The sequence below is a fragment of the Falco cherrug genome, chromosome 8 (genome assembly GCF_023634085.1).
Source record: "Falco cherrug isolate bFalChe1 chromosome 8, bFalChe1.pri, whole genome shotgun sequence".
Classification (NCBI taxonomy): domain Eukaryota; kingdom Metazoa; phylum Chordata; class Aves; order Falconiformes; family Falconidae; genus Falco; species Falco cherrug.
Window position 1 is genome coordinate 14,241,397 of NC_073704.1, and position 18,527 is coordinate 14,259,923.

An 18,527-nucleotide genomic window follows, 5' to 3' on the forward strand; every position below is an offset into this window, starting at 1 on the left:
TGATAACAGAAGACAGCTATGCTTCTAAATGCAGGAATTGCTGTAGTACTTTTTTTTGGTGGATGTGGAACTTTTTTTTTCTTTAAACAACTTACAAAGCCCCAGGTCAGGTTCAGGCTCTAGGTGTGTGCATGTCATTGGCACTGGCGACAGGAAACACCAGCAGCTGCTTCAGCTCATGGATGTTAAGAGTTCTTTTTTACTTCTGCTTCCATCAAACTTCCTAACAAACTTTCCATGTGTCTTTTCCAAGATGCATGGGGTACACGGTCCAGAAGTGATGTGCAGGCTGTAATCTGGAAACGACACATTTATCACTACAGCTCTCATGAAGGAGGCCCGAAGGTCTTGTGCCTCATGCCTGGTGCGCCTCTTGTGTGTTTTCAGCTCAGTTCCTTGCTTGGCTCTGGACTCGGCCTGAGAGTTGCTGCTCTAAAACGCTTGCTTACAACAGTATCCTCAGAAGCCACATGGTGTCACTAAAACAGTACTTAGGCAGCTGGCTGGGAATTCGCAGTCTGAAACGAGAGCTGAAGTCTCTTTGAGGGAAGGAAGACAGCACCTTTAATTAAAAAACAGAACACAGTGTGAGCTTTAACGTGCTAGACATGGCTTTTTCTGTCCTATGAACTGGGTGAACAACGGTTGAAAAAAAATTAGGAGTAGGACTTTCTCTACAGTCTAGTTTTTGCAGTATGGCTGTAAATTCTCACCACTCCTCTTCCTTTTCCTCCCCACTGGTGTTCCCTTGTCTCTGAGCTTGGCTGTGGTCACTGTATGTTAGGCTACTCCAGGGCTGGAGCTGGCAGAACGCAGTGTGCTGGTGGTTGGGCTTGTGAGCGCGTGTGACTTGGTCCGTGGGGAGAACCTGCTACCTGGCTGTCCTCAGCCCTTGCAAGAGGCTGCAGCTTGCAGTACTGACAGCCTTAGCAGCTTGCACTGTTGTCAGTAGGAACATGCTTAAAAAGCCTGCTTAAACAGCACAGAATAAAGCCCGGTGTAATATAGACTAAAGCCTAGTGCAGAAACCTAGGCACTTTTAAGAAGGGGGCTTTGCTCCAGGCCTTGCTTTGATGATAGGGAAAGTTTTGTACTTTTAAAACAAATCAGTTTAATTGCACTTAATGGTTTAGCAGCTTTCAGCATCTGTTTTCCCATTGCTGCTGTTACAGCCCATAGCGTTCCTCTGAGAGCAGGCACCTGCTAGAAGAGACCAGGCTTGGCTTCTTTTGCTGTGTTGCTGTTGCAGCAAGCCGTATGCTAGCCTGGAGGGTATGTTTGAAGGCTGAAGCAAATGCTACTGCTCCTAAGTAAATACTTGTGGCAAAAAGCGTGAGGTGACACCAGCAGCTCAGGCGAGTGCCTTGCCCCTGACCTGCAGAGCTGAGTTCTGGGTGGCCCCTCCCCACCTCAGCAAGTGGCAACCCCTCAAGGGGGACACCTTTTCCTCCGACTGCTGTTGGGGTGCGGGCGCTCCTTTAGATTTATGAGACCAGACCCAGGAATATTGTGCTTAGTCCACCACTACAAGCACATTTGTTCTGGTTGCTCTTTAAACTAGTGTTCAGGGGCAGGCATCAACCATGAGAACGTAACTGCTGAAACCTGCAGCCCATTCCTGCTGGGTAGCACTAACAGGGAGATGTTGGGAGTGAACCATACCTCCACGATGACACCTGTGAACTCTGGTGTCTGGAGCCTTTGGTCCCAGGTGAGCTTCTGCTCTAGTATGAGATGAAGCACGGTAGTGCTTCAGCAGCTGCTTGGCAGTTACGCTGACACCCTGCCCAAGTGCTTTCTATCACCCTGTTCACCTCAGCACTGGAGCAGTCGGTGTGATTCTCCTTGGAGTGGTTCCATTGCATTGGTCCTGTTTTGTAACAGATGATGTGAACTCAGCTGTAGGGAGGATGTGTTTGGGCATGGGTCCCCGAGTAGTGGGGCAATGCATAAATTGTCTCTTGAGAAATAAAATACCCTAGGGAGAGGATCCAAGTCACAGGGAAGTGACCAGATAAGACATGAACATGCTGTGAGATTGTGAAACCATCCCTGAAACATGCCACTCTGCAAGGGAACAAACTTTTCTAAAATGTCATTGCAGCTAAAGTCATGTTTGATTAAGACACAGGGTATGAAATTCAGCTCTGCATCTTAGGGACAAAGAGCTTCAAGGTGCAGCAGTGTCAGAAGAATCAGGTTTGCCAGCTGACCTACTGACTGCACAGGGACCTGTGCTACCAAATTCTTTTCCGTGCAAAATTCAAGCCAAACTGCATTTTTGTCTCACAGACTAACCCCTGTTTGGGATTCTCCCTCATTACCGAGATGCAGATTTTTCTGAGCAATACGTGAATGGCATTATGAAAGCGCTCAGCTGTGAAAACCACAAAATCCCAGCCATAATGAGCTGACCTTACTGCTTCCCCTTCATTTCACTGGAGGTGTGTTTACCTCAGCGCTGAATTTGTTCTTCTGGCTTCCATCCCGGTGTTTGGATCCAGCCTTGCAGATTACATAATAGGGTTGTGATCCTTGCAGTGTTTGCTGCCTTCTGTTCTGCTCTGTTATTAACATCCGTAGTACACGGTTTACAGGAATGCTTAGAAGTGAGAAAGCATATTTAAACTGCAAAAGGGAAAAGTCTTTCACACATTATTGAACAAGAGAACTAACTGCCACCAGAATGGGTCCTGAAAAGCAGGTTTAAAAAAATTAGAAGTGGAAGAAAAACTTTGTTTTTCAGGACTTAACCTCTCCCTAATCTAATTCACTTTAATTAAGATTAAAAAAGCCTTCCCTTTGGGGAAAACATCTCATGAATACTTACAGCAGGCCACAGATCATGAGAGGACACCATAGTCTGCTTAAAATACACCTTTTCCCATATTCCTATCTAGCTACCATCTGCCACTAAATTAGTGTAAATGGAACATCCTGCTTAAAAAAGAGACTTTGTAGAGTTTTTAAAAGCATGTTTATGTGACTGCACATAAATGTTTGTGTAAAAAGGGAGTTATGACAGTTTATACCACAAAGGTTACAGTAAGAAAAATCACTTCTTTATGACAGTAATTCACAAATTCACAAGAATCACTTTAATATACAAAGCAATTACTACCATTCTGAAACACAAAGCAGCTAATATGTACATAGTGTTAATAAAATGCATTATAACCCAGTACAATTTTTTTTTAAAACACAGAAAAAGCACAAAAAAATAAGTAAAAAAAACCCAAAACACAACGGGGATGTTTCTAGATTTTTTGGGAGATGTTCTCCCCCAATAATGGATTTTCGTTTAGTCTTTTAACTTCCACAAGTATGTGGGAGTCGAGCTCAAATACCCTGTTCTGTGCTGACATGGTTTGGGTAAAGAATCAGAAATGCAGATGAGGTGAACTTTCTCTTTCCAGCTTACATTACAAAGGGAGAATAATAACCCTTGTTCTGGAAGCTTCCCTGAAAAACGTTGTCCCAGAACAATTTCAAATTATAAATCCAGACTAGAACCAACTCAGTTTTCAAGTGAACAACCAATCTGTGGACAAGTCTGTGGAAGGGTTGGCTGTCAACTAACCCGTCTTCTTGCCCTGTTCCCCATCCCATCCCTAGAAGCCCATACAAGCAGCACCATTTCAGATCTCATACAAACTTGAAGTTCTAGAATTTTTTAAAATTAATGTTTTAATATAAATAAATGTCATTACACACACACAAAATGGAGTGGCACCTGGATAAAACACAACTTGTGGAGAGCATCTGAACATCCCTAGTTCTTAAAAGCGGCCATTTCCAGAAAGCTAACTGGCTCGAGGCCTTCCTTCCCCACGCTCTCGCTCAGCTATCCCCTAATTTAAAGAAATACATAGACAAGGCCGAGACTGCATGAACCAACTGCTCCAGAGTCGTGAGTACAGTACTGGGTCAGCTTATGAACTGCGCCAGCCGTGGGTCACGACAGCCTGCCCCTGGCCCTCTCCCTGCCAGCACACAGCTCCTGAGCACAGCTGGCTTCTGCCTCTGGCTGGTGACAGCGTGACCTGAACCCATCACGCCGCAAGCCACAAACTGCACTTGCGGCACCAGAACGCGAACAGGTCACCCTCTTCAATCTGTGCTACACAAACCAGCCCAAGCAAGTCTGTTTGCGGGCCAGAACTGAAATACTTAAAAAAAAAAAACAACATTCCAAGGCAAAACACTTGAAATTCAAACCCTCTTTACCAACTGGATCTGGTCCCTTTTCCCCAAAGATGTAGATTTAAGCCATATCCATCCACAGACCTGAACCTGTCACAAGCACACAGCAGACTGGATTTCAGCACCCCGTTTCTCTCCATCAGTCTGGCTTCTCCCAGACCAACTGAGGTTCATGATACATTCAGGTTTCTGCAAAATCAGTGTCTTTTACAGCTAGCAAATCCAAAAGCTCAGGGAAATGAGTTCCCAGGCACAGTACAGAGAACCATCAATGTACTGTATGCTTTTAAAACCTGCCCACAGTGACAGATTCCAGGGCTATAGCTAAATTATCATTGTTCCTGCAAAAGAAAGGTGGTTGTGCTTTTTTTTTACCTTTTAAAGCAGGGTGACACATTGTCAATGTACCTTTCCTTCCTGGTGTCAAAGAACTGGAAAACCTTCTGATTTATTTTCTTGGAATGCAGCTTTTACAGTCTGCAGCCAAATCTTAAATTAAGAAAAGGGAAATCAAGCGGCTGAAAAATAGTTTAGCTTTCCTCCCAAATTAACCTCCCTTTCCCCACTTGGGATCACTGAACTAGTTCTATTCTAAAAATAATTTCACATCCATCCTGTAATACTGCTCTGAGACACCACACAACTTTAATTCTTTCCAGTCTTCAGTACTGCCAGTTCAGATCTCCTGCCATTTTGAAGTAACGCCTGCTGGACGCCAGGTGCTAATCAGCAAGTTAAATTTGCGACGGAGTCAACTGCTGCGAGGAGTGAATTGTGTGCAGGCAGCAGGATTACAACAATTGTCTCAGGAAGCTTCTCAAGCAAACCCAATTGCTCTTAATTTGTTTTGTTCTGCATGTTTTTTTTTTTTAAAAGTGCACATTTTAATTAAACATTTACAAAGAATATAGTGTAACAAAAATAAATACATGACCTTTTGGTTAGATCATTGGCAAATGTTACATCACTAACCAGCTTCAGGGTGAAAAAATGACAATAAAAATAGGGTCTTGGAAAACCAATGAAATCCGCTATGAATCATCATAGATCTGCAACCACTGATACTGAGCCTGCTTTGATGGGGAGACCTGTCTTCACTTCAACCCAGAAAAAGCACTGGCTGTCTGTCATAAATTAAAAAAACATAAAATAAAAAAGCAGTGGCCAGTTTTTGCTAACAGATGCCTACCTGCAGCTGCAGTCTACTGGAAGCCCAGATTTAAAAAAACAACTGTAGTACAAATTTAGATCAGAAACTATCAGGGCTGTTTTTCCTTATTAAATCTAACTTTTTTTTTTTTTTTCCTGAGCCTCTTCATGATTCTAAACACCCCACCAGTTTTCTGATCTACGTACAAGTACCAGAGAAGACAGTGGTCTACAACGCAAATGCCAACTACAGAACAGCCAGAACCTACAGGTGTCTGTACAGTCCTGATGAGCATGACAGGCTAAAATTGTGCTTTCAGATTACAAGCGATGGTGCTGGCAACTACCTGATGCTGGTGAAATCACTGCTTAAATAAAGATGCATCACCACTACCCCAGGAGGAAAACAGAAGTCTTATCAGTGGTTCCTTTAGAAAATAACACCTTAACAACCACTCCAATTGTTTTGCCTTTGATATATAGCTGCCGAAGAGAAAAAGCACAAAAGTGAATTATTCTAGGTGGTGGTGGTTGTTGTAAAACAACTGTTTACATAATTTCAAAAATCTCCATCAATAAAAAAAAAAACCCACAAAATCAAACCTCTACAAAAGCCATGAAAGATGAAATAAAATTCTTGAAAATGGATAACTGAGAAACAGCACAAAACAAATCAGTAATAAGCACTAGAATAATGCAGCCCAGAACTACTGGGGTGGGGGGAAGCTTTCACACACACGCACACATCCACACACACCCAGACACACACAGACAAGTAAAAATTTTTTCTGACCTCCATATACTATAATACTCAGCATTCCTGACTTAAAAGCTCTCAGAGCTGTAGATTATATACTGTGTGTATATATATATATGTACATATATTATACATATGTATTTTCCAAGAATATCTAAATTAAAAGAGCACCTCTGACAATATCTTAACTGCCTGATCGGTGCTGTTGTTTTGCAAAATAATGACATTACAAAAATTATATTTCAAATCAATTCTTGTTTATTATGAACATAATGGATCTAGCCCTTTCTAACCCTCTCTTCAGGTCAAACAGGCTATCAATTCTTGAAAACTCACAACCGTGAGATATAAAACTAACCCTCCCTCCCCCCTGCCAGCATAATTTTCGTCCTAGTTCCAAACGTCCTTAGTTTATAGAAGCTGATTACCCCAACCTCACTACTTGGTAAATAACATACGAATGGATTCCTGTGTCATACTCTTTCCCTTTTTGGGTCAATATGAATGGTAAAGCATGTATGGGAAACCCTAGCCAGCCCTGTACTTGGTCCAATACATTTTTAATTATTGTCATTTCAGATTTCCATTAAGTCCCTAAATCCTCAGTGCAGCATAAATAAAAATAAAAGATTCTTGCAGATCCCTATGTACTTTAAAATAACGTTCTTTTTCTTAGTGAAACATTAGTTGCTAATGAGGTCTAGATTAATAACGCTACAGACTACTTGCAGACCATGCACAGACAAACCAGCAACACAGTTCTCTCACTGCCACACAAATTTGCACCAACCCTGTTTTAGAAGAATCCCATCCAGGTACCAGTTTAAGCTTCCTGGTCCATTCAGCTCCCAGGCTTTGTGCTGAGTGACTCTCAGCAAGCGCTGGACAGTGCTCATTACCCACTAGAAAGAGCTCTCAGAACACAATTAGCCCCATTCAGGTTCACTGCAAAAACTCAAGTTTTTGCAGATAGGTGGTTCTACAAAAGAAACAGCCTTAATGTAGGCATGTACAGCCTTTGCCGTGTTTCTCAAAGCTGGGGGAACCATTCCGTGTAACTGTAAATGAGGCTATCATGAGCTTCATGTTTTACAAGAATGACTCCTGTGTTGTCAACAGTTCTACTCTAGCACTAGTTCTGAAAACTGGTTACCATTGTATTTGTATTCTCTGACCTTTAAGAATCAGACAATAAAAGCATCGCTGAGAATTTAGGGTCTTCTTTAAATTTGCACTGCTAAACTAATAAATTCATCTTCCAATAAATAAAACATGAAAATCAATTCTCTATGGCAGATAAAAATAGCCCATTAATAAACCCCCTCAAAACGTGTGAAAATGAATTCTTTCGTAATTCTGATACTTCTGTTCTCTTCTTGAAATACAAATGTAATTTGAAATTATTGACAGATTTAATAATAACGCTCTAAGTTTAACCCTGCTCCTTTTAAAGTCTCTTGGAAACTGAATGCCCTCTCAAATGAGAAAACTAAAACTTTTAATACTGCTTAACTGTTTGAGACTCAACTGCCCCGAGACTTCAAAATGTTCCTCTTGTAACGTCACATTGATTGTATAACCTTTTAGAAGCTCATGTTTGAAATTTATCTTAAAAACAGATAAGAGTGAATGGGGAAAAAAAAATTAGCTAATACTTTGCTGCGCAAGGCATTAGTACAGACCAGAGCCTTATTCATATGTCTATATATGAAAGTTTGACCAGAAGCACAAAGTAAACTCACTCCATTGAATGACCCAAGTTAATGTATCAAGAGACTGGCTCCAGAGGGCCAGTAAACAAACTGCACATGATACTTTTTAACACATGCTTTTTGACAACTTCTTGACATTCTTTTTTGGTTCTTTTTAAGCATGATTCTTTTGAAGTCCTAATGCTTAGCACAGAGTTGTTTTTAAACACAAACTACCTTTTTTTAACAATGTAAATCTGGGAAAGATCACATTTCCTCAGCGCACACAAAAAATCTGATCTTGCAAACATCTGAGGCACATGAGTAATTCTACTCACAGGAATAAATTACTTGGTAAATCTGACCCTTTACATGAAAAAATCCTCCAAATAAATTAAGACTTTAGCTAGCCTGGCCAGGTTCAACTAATACTGTCCCTTGCGAAGTAGAAACTGGAGTATTTATGTTTGAAGTCCTCTTCAATGTTTGAGGTTGTCCTGGTAGTTTTCATACTGCAATTCAATTTATGTATAGAAGGCAGCCTCAAAGTTTGAAAAAGAATCTAGCAAACCAGGCTGATGTTTTCATTGGGTACAGTAATTTCCATTACATAGACAGTGGTAGGGAAACAGAAATAACCTCATTGCTTGAGAGCACGTGGGACACAGACTATAGTATCATCAGGGAGTATGTATGTGGAGTTGGCCACGCTTCAACTGCTTAGTTGTTCTGCACACAAATTGGTAGTGCTTTCATGTTACCCTTGCTCACTATGCGACCGTTTTTGAAATGTCACTATTGTACCTTTTTTATTCTGAACTCCTTTCCCATCCAAATACCATTTCCCAACGAGTATCTTATGAAGCTGATGTTTGCTTTTTGTGCATTCAGAATGCTGAGCACACTTGCACACATAAGCTTCAAGAAGCAACAACTGACCAGTGAAGCTCATTTCAATGCATTTGTTTCTGAGGTATGGAGAAGTTTTCACTAGCCTAGGAGGGTTTAGCACAGATTACAGATCAAAACCCCTCCTGGGCTAGTTTGAAAAAGGTATGTTATCTCCACACCAAGAACGTGACTGTGAAGCGCTGTTCATTTGGCATTCTGCTTAGCCGTGTATTTTTATAGTTCATAATGAATATGTGAAACCAATTTGGCAACCATTGCTTCTTCATTGCACCATGCATGCTCCACGTATGTGGCCCACAGTTCTCCGGACCAAGAGGCTGGGGTGGTTCTGTCTCTAAGGCAATGGAAAGAGCTCAGCACAAATTCTTGAAATCATTACAGAAGGACCCTCCCCACAGTAACTTCCCAAGGGACCACTGTTACTCCTTGAAGAGGATGGGGAGACAAGAAAGAAGCCTGTTCTTCTTCACGCTGAGATCAATGATGAAAATAATCTTGTAGGGGGAGAAGTGGAGGCAAGTACTTGAACATTCACAGTTTGATGCAAAGCACAGATGAAGTATATTCTGTAGTTGCTTCAGGCAGTTTTGCGCATAGAAAAAAAGAAATGTTTAGAAAATAAAAAGTTTATTTTGTCTTTCTGGGTATAGCCAGAACCAGTCTCTATCCCACCTGGACAAGTGAAAATGGGAATCCAAAATTAATCTGATTTGTGGCAGTAAAGGTCCTTAAGTGCTTTCAACTCCTCAATCAGTGTCTTGTTTTGGTTTTCAAGCACAGCCACTCGATTTTCTAGACATTTCACATACTCCTTTTTCTTCCTGCGACATTCACGTGCTGCCTCTCTGCAAAGCAAAAAAGGCCATTCAAATCCAGAACGATCACTTGCAGACATGGGCTACTTAACCGTTCAGGTCAAATCTTTACCTAGTACTGCCATTTTTAGAATATGTAGGTATCGAAGCTGTACTTTGAGCATTCATGTATTTGCTCTTAAGCAATACTTTCAATTTATTAATAATGCTTGCATCACTGCAATAATATAAACAACTCAGAAAAATCACAAAATAAACAGTCACTAGCAACCACATCATTCTTTAGTCCTTGTCTGCTGTGCCAAGAGCATGGCAGTATTAATGTGCTGAAGCAGATCTGAAGACAGTTAAACTTCTAAGGCTTGCTTGTAAAGACCGAGCTGCCTGTAAGTAACTTGGTAACATACAAACACCATCAATGAAAAATACCTGAAACATGTTACTACGCTGCTGAGCATCCTGATGGCAGTAACACCAAGGCAGAAGCTATCCTGCGCAGCAGCAGTAATGGTACTGATGTGCAAAGTAAGCACAAGGCTAAATGTTGCAGGTGGATGGGAGTTCAGGCAGAGGGCTCTCCTGCAATGCAGCTTGTCAAAGCAGCACACCACAGACACGTGTAAGTAATGCACACGCTTGTTTGCCCAGGCCTTTAAGCACAAAGCAGAGCAGCTTCGAAAGGAGAGCTGAAGTGTCTCTTCATTGCAAATACTACACATATTGGTGATACAATCAGTGTTCTGGGAAATGAGAGGACAAAACTGAACTCAGTTCCTTTGCTTATCAGATATGCAGTAGTTGTAGTACTAGGTAAAAAAGAATGTCTGTTCCAGGACTTACCTAGTAAGAAGACTCTAAAAGTAGTTTTTTAAATCCAGCCCACAAACGAGAGAGGATGAAGAAAACCTAGTTTGTAAACCCTGAAAGGACTCAGGTATCCATTTGTCACTCCTACAAATACAATTTCACATGCTTGCTACACCTCAGTGGGCCATGTGCAGTATTAAGAATTCAATGAATTCTGGGCTGTTACTTGTATCACCAAACTATTAAGTACTACTGGATCAGGAAGTGCCTTCCGCTGAAAATTACAAACCTGTCTTCTTGGGTGACAACTTTTTCTTTCTTTTTGTGATTTTGTGCCAGCCTGGGCAGTATATTAAGCCACCGCAAGTCTGCGTGCCTTAGTTATTCATTATGAACAGCTCCAGCTATACTGAATTACAAGAGAGCTTTTAAAATGTAAAATTTACACAGAAAATTTGCACAATAATATCTATGAATATTTACGCTATAATCCTCCAGTAAGTACACCTCACCATCTGCCTGCCTCTATCCCTTTCCCTGCTTTGCTATGGAGCCTAGATTGGAAATATCTATTAAGCAGGCAGGCTAGAAGCACCACATGCAACATGATACTGTTGAAAAAGCTGTCAATTTAACTCAAGTGGGGGTAATTCCCCATTGTTTTTCTTGGCTTTCCCAAACACAAAAGCTTTCTTTTACTGGAATAAGACTGCTGACTAAATGAGGGGATTCAGAACGCCAATTAATTTTCTTCTCAAATGCAGAGCCTGAAAGGGTGACATCTACTATTCACTGACATCAGAAAAATATATAAAAAGGGAGATGGGTGACATTCTATACAAAAACCTTTTTAAAAAGTGAAGTCAGCTGTTCAGCATTATTTACTTCATTAAATAAATTTACTCCTCAGATAAGCATTGGGTCTGCTCATGTAACTTTCTATTGTGTTCACAGCTCAGCCATCTACAGAAGATCAATGCACCTGTACAACGTAACAGTTTTTTCAGACTGACAGATAAGTAAAGGGTGCTTTCATGGGGCTCCCCCTGCTCAGACGGGAGGGAAGCGCTGCTGCTGCTCTCCCAGTGCCGCAGTGTAACGTAGTGCACAGGCTCCCATCTGTGGCCTGGGGATGGAGTTCAAACTTGGTGTGATGGGTCAGCTCAGGCCCACCCCTTCCCCCGCCCACAGCAGTAGGCTTAAGGAACATCATGCCCAACTTCTCTCTGCTGCTCCCTTCCCTCACTGCCTCCACCAAGTCCCACCTCAGCAGGCTTGGCTGTTCCTCCTCACACACTAAATCCTACAGGGTCAAGTCTACCCCCCACCTCCTCTCTCAGTTCCTCTGCTGCCACTACTGGCTCCACAAGAACTCAAAAGGAGTAGCTGCTCATTTGGCCTTTCCTTGAGTCTTTCTGTCTCTGGAGGATAAAACCCAAAGGGCAAGCAGCTAAAGAAAACAAGTGAGACAATCAAGAAAGCACTTGTAAAGAGCGCAGGTGGGCCAGCAGCAAGGAGAATACATGCAGAAGGCTAAGGTAAAGAATCCGGGAAACGAAACTACACAAATGTATTAACTGAAAAAAATCAACTCACCTTGGTGTTTGCAAGAACATACCTACAGTCATACAAGTCTCTCACCAATTACTTTTCTCCTTACGGCAACAAATTCATACACCTCACAGAATGAGTCTGACACCTTTACTTAAGGTTTCATAGTCACAATACATGGCATTAGCAGATGTGCTTCTTTGCTTTGCATCTTTAAACAAAGGCAAATTCTCCAGAAGCATTTCATAACATGACTAAGAAAGATCAGGATTCTTAGTGCTTAACACTCTAGTCCTATGCAGAGCTGACTGGAAAAAAAATTCTCTAAATATACATGCCTGTTCTTCATTAGACGCACTTCCCTCTTCCGTGCGGCCTCTTCTGCTGGCTGGGTTGGAAGTGCTGGGGATGACGCCATGACTACGCCTGGTGCAATGGTGCTGGTAGGGGCCGTGCGAATCTGGTAGGTCTGCACATCTCCTGAGGCAGCTGAAAGACACAGGGGAACATGATGTCACTCTGATGACAGCAACATTAAATGTGGTGCAAAAAGCACCTTGTCGTCTAGCTAACTATGTACTCTGGGGTACAGTACCGGAGGGATGACCATCATCTGGGTCATCACTGCTGTCTCAGTCTTAGTTTATTAACGTATGCAAGGTTTGGGGCATTCCTGTTGAAGGAGTCTTCACTTGCGCTTGATAACTGGATTTTGTCTTGCTGTATTGCTATGCTTCTTTCTCCCTTAGTATCTTCCTTTTTACTTCCCTGTTTTTTGGGCAGCTTTAAGAAGACGAAGGATGGGGCAGACAGTTATTTCTAGCTATGCTCCAAATGTTGGTCTACAAAAGGAGAAACTGCATGTTTAAGTATTTGGTACAGAAAAAAGGGTGTAGAAAAGTAGCATTTACTCCAACAAGAGAGAGACAGCGCAAACTAGACACTCAACTTCACTGCTTCTCTAGAATGAACAAGGTCTTGGTTTCTTTTGTTTGTTTGTTGTAATCTAGAAGTGTGTTATATTTGCCTGAGCTCATAAGAAAATATAGTGCCACCTAAAGAAATCACACATCCTTAAGAACACTAAACCCAGAAGATCAATGCAACAATAGTATTTTTCTCGACTGTAGTTTCACTGATGCCCAGAGACCTCTTCGCTGGGTTAACTTTCAAATAACCTGCTTTACAATCATAAAAGCAGGGGTACACTTTTCTGTTATTTTTCATAATTTTTAATACCCCCCCTCCCATTTTTGATAAACCAAAATATGTATTTTAATACAATACCCCCCCCCCAACTTACTTAGTCAAAGTAGCCCTGCTTGCTCTAAGTGGAGGGCTAAGACCAAACGATCTCTTAAGGCACTTCCCTAAATTACTTTATGGTTCTAAGACTCAATGATTAAGTACTTGGTGACTAGTTACAAAAGCTGCAATAGGGAGAAATTATGACTTGCAATTGAAAGGAGGGAAAAATTACTAATAAAGAGTCCTGAAAGAATCAAACAACCTTCCTCCCTAACTTTAATGCTTCGCTTTAAATTTACTGTTGTTGCAGATGACTATCTAGGAGAACTCAGAACTCTGAAGTAGTATCAGCTTTTGCAGAACATACCAATAAAAAAAATCATGTGGACAAAATACAGGAAATATAGCATTGAAAACCAAAAATCAATATATCGTTTTAAGAAGTAAGCCCAAAATACCCACAGTTTTATCAATCTGAAAGGAAAGGCTCTCAGAAAATGCAACAAATAGCTTTGTCCAGAATTTCCTTTAATCATTTTGGAGACTTATTTGTGCCAAATCTGTTAATTGCTTCCTGACACATTTGAAGGAGTTAGGTTTGCAGCTTATATCTGCACGGAGAAAATGTTATACAGAATGACTGTTTGTGATGTTTCTCACCTTGTACAACAACTTGATTGCTGGGTACAAGTATCTGTTGTCCATCTGTGGTCTGTGCATATTGTAAAATGGTGGTGCCAGGTTGGGTTGCAGCTGCGTTGGTCATAGTCAATGTCTGGAGACCTTGTACTCCATCTGTGCCGTTGTTAGACAACTGTATTGCTCCTCCTTGGGTAATAGCAACTGAAGACGAAAAAAATGGAGACAGCATTTTAGACACTAATTTACTCATTAACTTACAGTATTAAACCTAGGTATGGAAGAATACTGATCTCAGTTAAATCCCTTGAGCCCTTATACACCCTCAAATCAGACACGTGACTTTAGTGTACATTAAAGAAATCATGCTTTCAAAGTAAGTTTTCAAGTTTTCATGAGACCCATTGCAGGGGGGGCAGGTGGGTGGCAAAAACCACAGCCTAAAACACAATTTAGTTTCTCTGATAAAACAGCGTCACACAGAAGAACTACCATCCTCCCCCAGGAATACTTTTTGTTAGTTAAGATTTTCTTCTTGGTTGGTTTAGATCTTTTCCTCAGTCCCTTCTTTTTTCTTCTCATCTGAAATTCCTCTCCTCTTCCATGCTTTATGCCCTTCAGTCTCCTCTGCTGCTATTGCTATCCATCTTGTGTTTCACTTTCTTCTTGCTTTGGCTTTTTTTTCTTCTGATTGTATCCCCCCTTCTCTACAACTTCCTCAGCACCTTCCTAGCAGTGTTTTCATTCATAAAGGTCCAGTATCACACTTTTTTTTTCCTTCAAGCCGTCTTACTTTGCTGGATATTTTTCCTTTCCTCAATCCTGCCATCCAGGTGAACTGAGACATCACCCCTCATTTGTGATTCCACAGAATTTCACTGTGTTCCTATATACAGACACATCAGAATCTCAAGTATCTGCACAAGCAGTTATTTTACAGTTATGGCAGGAAAGCAGAGTTAACGACATCAGTTTGTTACCTAAAATTAGGTAAGATATTAGGCAAAGTGGCCGAGTAGTAACCAGAGATACAAAATTTTCAAGAGATGTTAATAGAAAGATGTAAACAAGTAGTCCTTTCTCATTTTTGTATATTTAATACTGTGTGTGTTTGTGTGAGACAGCATGTGAATTCTAGCTTTACTGCTGTATACTCAATCCTTTAAATCAAAGGACTACATCTATAAAATCTTATGAATAAAGAAAACATGGACACATATATTTATTACGCATTTTACATAAGGTTGATGAAGTTCTTATTTTTTCAGGACTTTCTAAAAACGTATTTGCAGACTGTAATATTTTCTCTATTGATGAGGTTACAATTTTGTGAATCAGCATTAATAATCTGCCAGGAAAAAAAGAAACTTCTGTATTACCTCATCTGGTTCCTGAAGTGAAAAAGTTTATAACAGCATTATGGTTAGTTTATATTTTGCCTCAGGATGCATTAGCTGCACTAACTGGCAAGCAGTCCCAGGAATGTTAATTGAACACTTCAAATACTTACAATAAGAATGTGTTTAAAAGGCATGGTTATCAAACAGTCAAATTAAAGTAATCTTATTTTCATCTCCTGCTTTGTCCTAGTCCAAACAGTTACAGAAATAATAGTTCTTCATCTTCTCATCCCCACTTACTAGCACCACTGAGAAATTCAGACTACATACTGTACTGCCCACTGCTGGTTTGGTAAATGGGAGTTGGCACCGTAACAGTGGCGATGGCAGGTGCTGCTGTTTCCTCTTCAGACTTTTCTTCTTCAATCCTTGGCACTCCTGGGGCGTCTGAGGACAAGTCATTCAAAATTTTTCTGGCAAAGACAGTGTGTTGTAGAGATTTTAATAAAAATCGAGAAAAAAAAAAAAAAGTCTATTTGATACATAATGCTGGATAAAACTGAAAAGTGCAGTAAGCCAGCAAGGAAAATATGGGTGCAGAATAAAAAACTCGCACTATCTTCAAACTCTTATTGGAGAGGATTGTTCAAAGTGCCATGCACAGACGGGCAAGGGAGCCAGTACAGAACAGCTGTGCTTATCAAAACACAAGATACAGGTGCTTCTCAACAGGTTCTTCTCAATGCAAGATACAGCTATTACAACCTTCCCTTTTTCTTAAAAACATGTTTCTTTCTCTCTCATCCATTTTTACTTGTTTCCTGCTTTTAGCCACATGAAGATTTGAAGAAAGCAAAGTATGTAAAAACCTGTCTCCTCACTTACATTAGGGGAACTGCTCCATCTCAGAGACCATAAAGACCTCAGCCAGACAGCTGAGTATAAAGGCAGACAGCACAAATGCTTGTAAAGAGCAACCAGCTTATAACGTAACACCTGCCCGGGAGGCAACACTGAGTGCTTGAGTAAAGTCACAGTTACATTTACAGGTGCCCTGCCTGAGAAAGCTGTGAGATTAGCATGGGTAAAGGAAAGAACAGTTCGTTTAATTACTTCCATGGGTTAATTATCCAAAGCCAAAACTAACATCATGGCTACAGGTCCCCACTGAACATGACTGTAAGACTGACCACAGCAGTTACTGCAATCAGCATCGTTTAGACCAAACACTGTCCCTCAGAAGACTGTCAAGCTCTTTTCACTGCTGGCTTAGTCTGTCACTGCAAAACACTACTTAGAACAACATTTTTTGTAATTCTGTGTTTTCCTGTGGATTCTCATTGCAACTCAAAGTGTGAAGCAAACACAGCTGTAGACCCCAAGCTCCAAGACAATACTCATTTCTTAAATAAGGCTCCTAAAGCTTTGGGAGCCAGAACATCTGTATGGTGCTGTTTGGGGAGAGCAGTCACTCTGCTGAGCAACTTGACAAACAGAGCTTTGCTGTTGCTGTTTTGATTCTGTGTGCATGCAAGAACCCCGGCATGTGAGGAGCAGCTGAGGGAACTGAGGCTGTTTATTCCGGAGAAAAGGAAGCTCAGGAGGGACCTTGAGGAGGCTCAGGGGAGACGTTATTGTTCTCTCCAACTACCTGACAGGAGGCTGTAGGCAGGTGGGGTCAGTCTCTTCTTCCAGATAACAAGCAACAGGGCAAGAGGAAACAGCCTCAAGTACACCAGGGGAGGTTGAGATTGGATATTAGGGAAAAACTGTTCACGGAAAGGGTGGTCAAGCATTGGAACAGCTGTCCAGGGAGGTGGTAGAATCACCATCCCTGGGGGTGTTTAAAAAACATGTAGACATGGTGCTTAGGGATGTGGTTTAGTGATGGACTTGGCAGTCCTGGATTAACAGTTGGACTTGATGATCTCAAAGGCCTTTTCCAACCTACATGATTCTATGATTGCACAAGCCCTTCACTGTGCCAAGCACTACTTGGACAAATAAAAAATTCCCATCCAGAGAGTGTGCAACCTAGGTGCTAGACCAAAAAATCTGGAGGACAGAACAGCTGAAAATATGGACAGAGCAGGGAGGATGAGGAACAAAACCGAAGCAGCTCAAGATACAAAAGAAGAAACCACAGCTCATCACTTTTTAAGCTCATGTCAGATACGATCTGGTGGTTAAAACCTATCCTTGCCATCATAAAGATGGATTTAAGATAGGAGGTAAGGTGGCAGCTTTACAAATATAGGAGCTATGAACTGACATGGAGAACATCAAAGTGGAGTTTCTGAGGAAGAGATACAGCTTTCAATTCTGTGAACTTGTCTGCACCTATCTTGCCTCTGTAAGCAGTTACAGCAGGTTGAATAATGCCGACCAGGAATTCACTAAACACATCAGTATGGCTCAGCCTTTCTGACATGACCCCTACACAGGCCCAGAGTCTGAGCTACGTATACAGGTTTTACAATTACAATGTTTTGCTGAGTTAACAGGATCTGCTTTGAGGACAGAGGCTGTGGTGTGGCAACAGTGCATGCAAAGGAGTCCACTCAATGAGAAATGAGCATGCACAAGTACCCTCTTCTTAATTTTGCTGCTTGGTTACTTAGCTCTGTTGTCTCATGATAAACATGTACAGTAAAAGCAAGTGTCTCACTGGTGAAGCAGACTGCAAGAAAGTCTGTGGCAGCCTTGAAGTCAGCAACACTGCTCCTCACAAATAAAAGCATCTTCCCAGATCTATTATGGCTAGGGTTCTTCAACAGTGATTTTGACTATCTTCAGCAGAACGGCCTTGAAGGCTGCTGGAGAAGGTAAAAAATAATCTGCAAGTACTAAAAAAAACCCCGTTGAGATATGCTCAGGCCTACAGTCTCCCTCTGTATAAGGCTATGCTCATAAAGAAAAAAGGAGTGTCTGAGTTTTCTGAAGCAGGAGGAATGCACAGGTCGCTTAAAATCTGATGAACTCCAGAGCTGTTCCTTAATACTATTTAGCATGTATTAAGAATGAAAAGTGAGATTTAGTACAGCCAGGAAAAGATGTACAAGGGCTTAATTAATAAAGTAACATATGACTAACACCATGTGAAGGGGCATACCTCAGTTGCTCTTACCGCAGAAGTACTTGCCATGACAACTAAAGGTACTAGATGCCTATCACTACATTCAACTCCTACCCTGACTAGTTAAACTGTAAACACAACCAATTTTGCTCAAGCAGAAATTCTCTCTGAGCCACAGAACACCACGTGTTTATTGAAAATCTCACAGGAGAAAGGAATTAAGTTTTATTGCTGCTAGCATTTCAACAATAATGAAAAACAACACAGTTGATTTTTTGCAGAATACCAATTATATAGAAGCCACTTTCTTGCAAAGCTTCAGTGTCTCCCATGTATTAA

General features: G+C 41.2%; 1 protein-coding gene across 4 annotated transcripts in view; it reads right to left on the reverse strand.

The window, feature by feature from the left end:
* Window positions 1-3,040: 3,040 nt before the first annotated feature.
* CREB1 (cAMP responsive element binding protein 1) overlaps window positions 3,041-18,527 on the reverse strand; it is a 40,859-nt gene continuing 25,372 nt past the window's right edge. For all 4 annotated transcript variants that reach the window (XM_005442806.4, XM_055718102.1, XM_014282890.3 and 1 more), the window contains 4 exons: window positions 15,443-15,585; window positions 13,794-13,976; window positions 12,224-12,374; window positions 3,041-9,557 (listed from right to left, as the gene is read on the reverse strand). In XM_005442806.4, coding sequence (XP_005442863.1) covers window positions 9,413-9,557; window positions 12,224-12,374; window positions 13,794-13,976; window positions 15,443-15,585 — 622 coding nt within the window. In that variant the 3' untranslated portion in view covers window positions 3,041-9,412. The remainder of the gene's footprint in view (window positions 9,558-12,223; window positions 12,375-13,793; window positions 13,977-15,442; window positions 15,586-18,527) is intronic.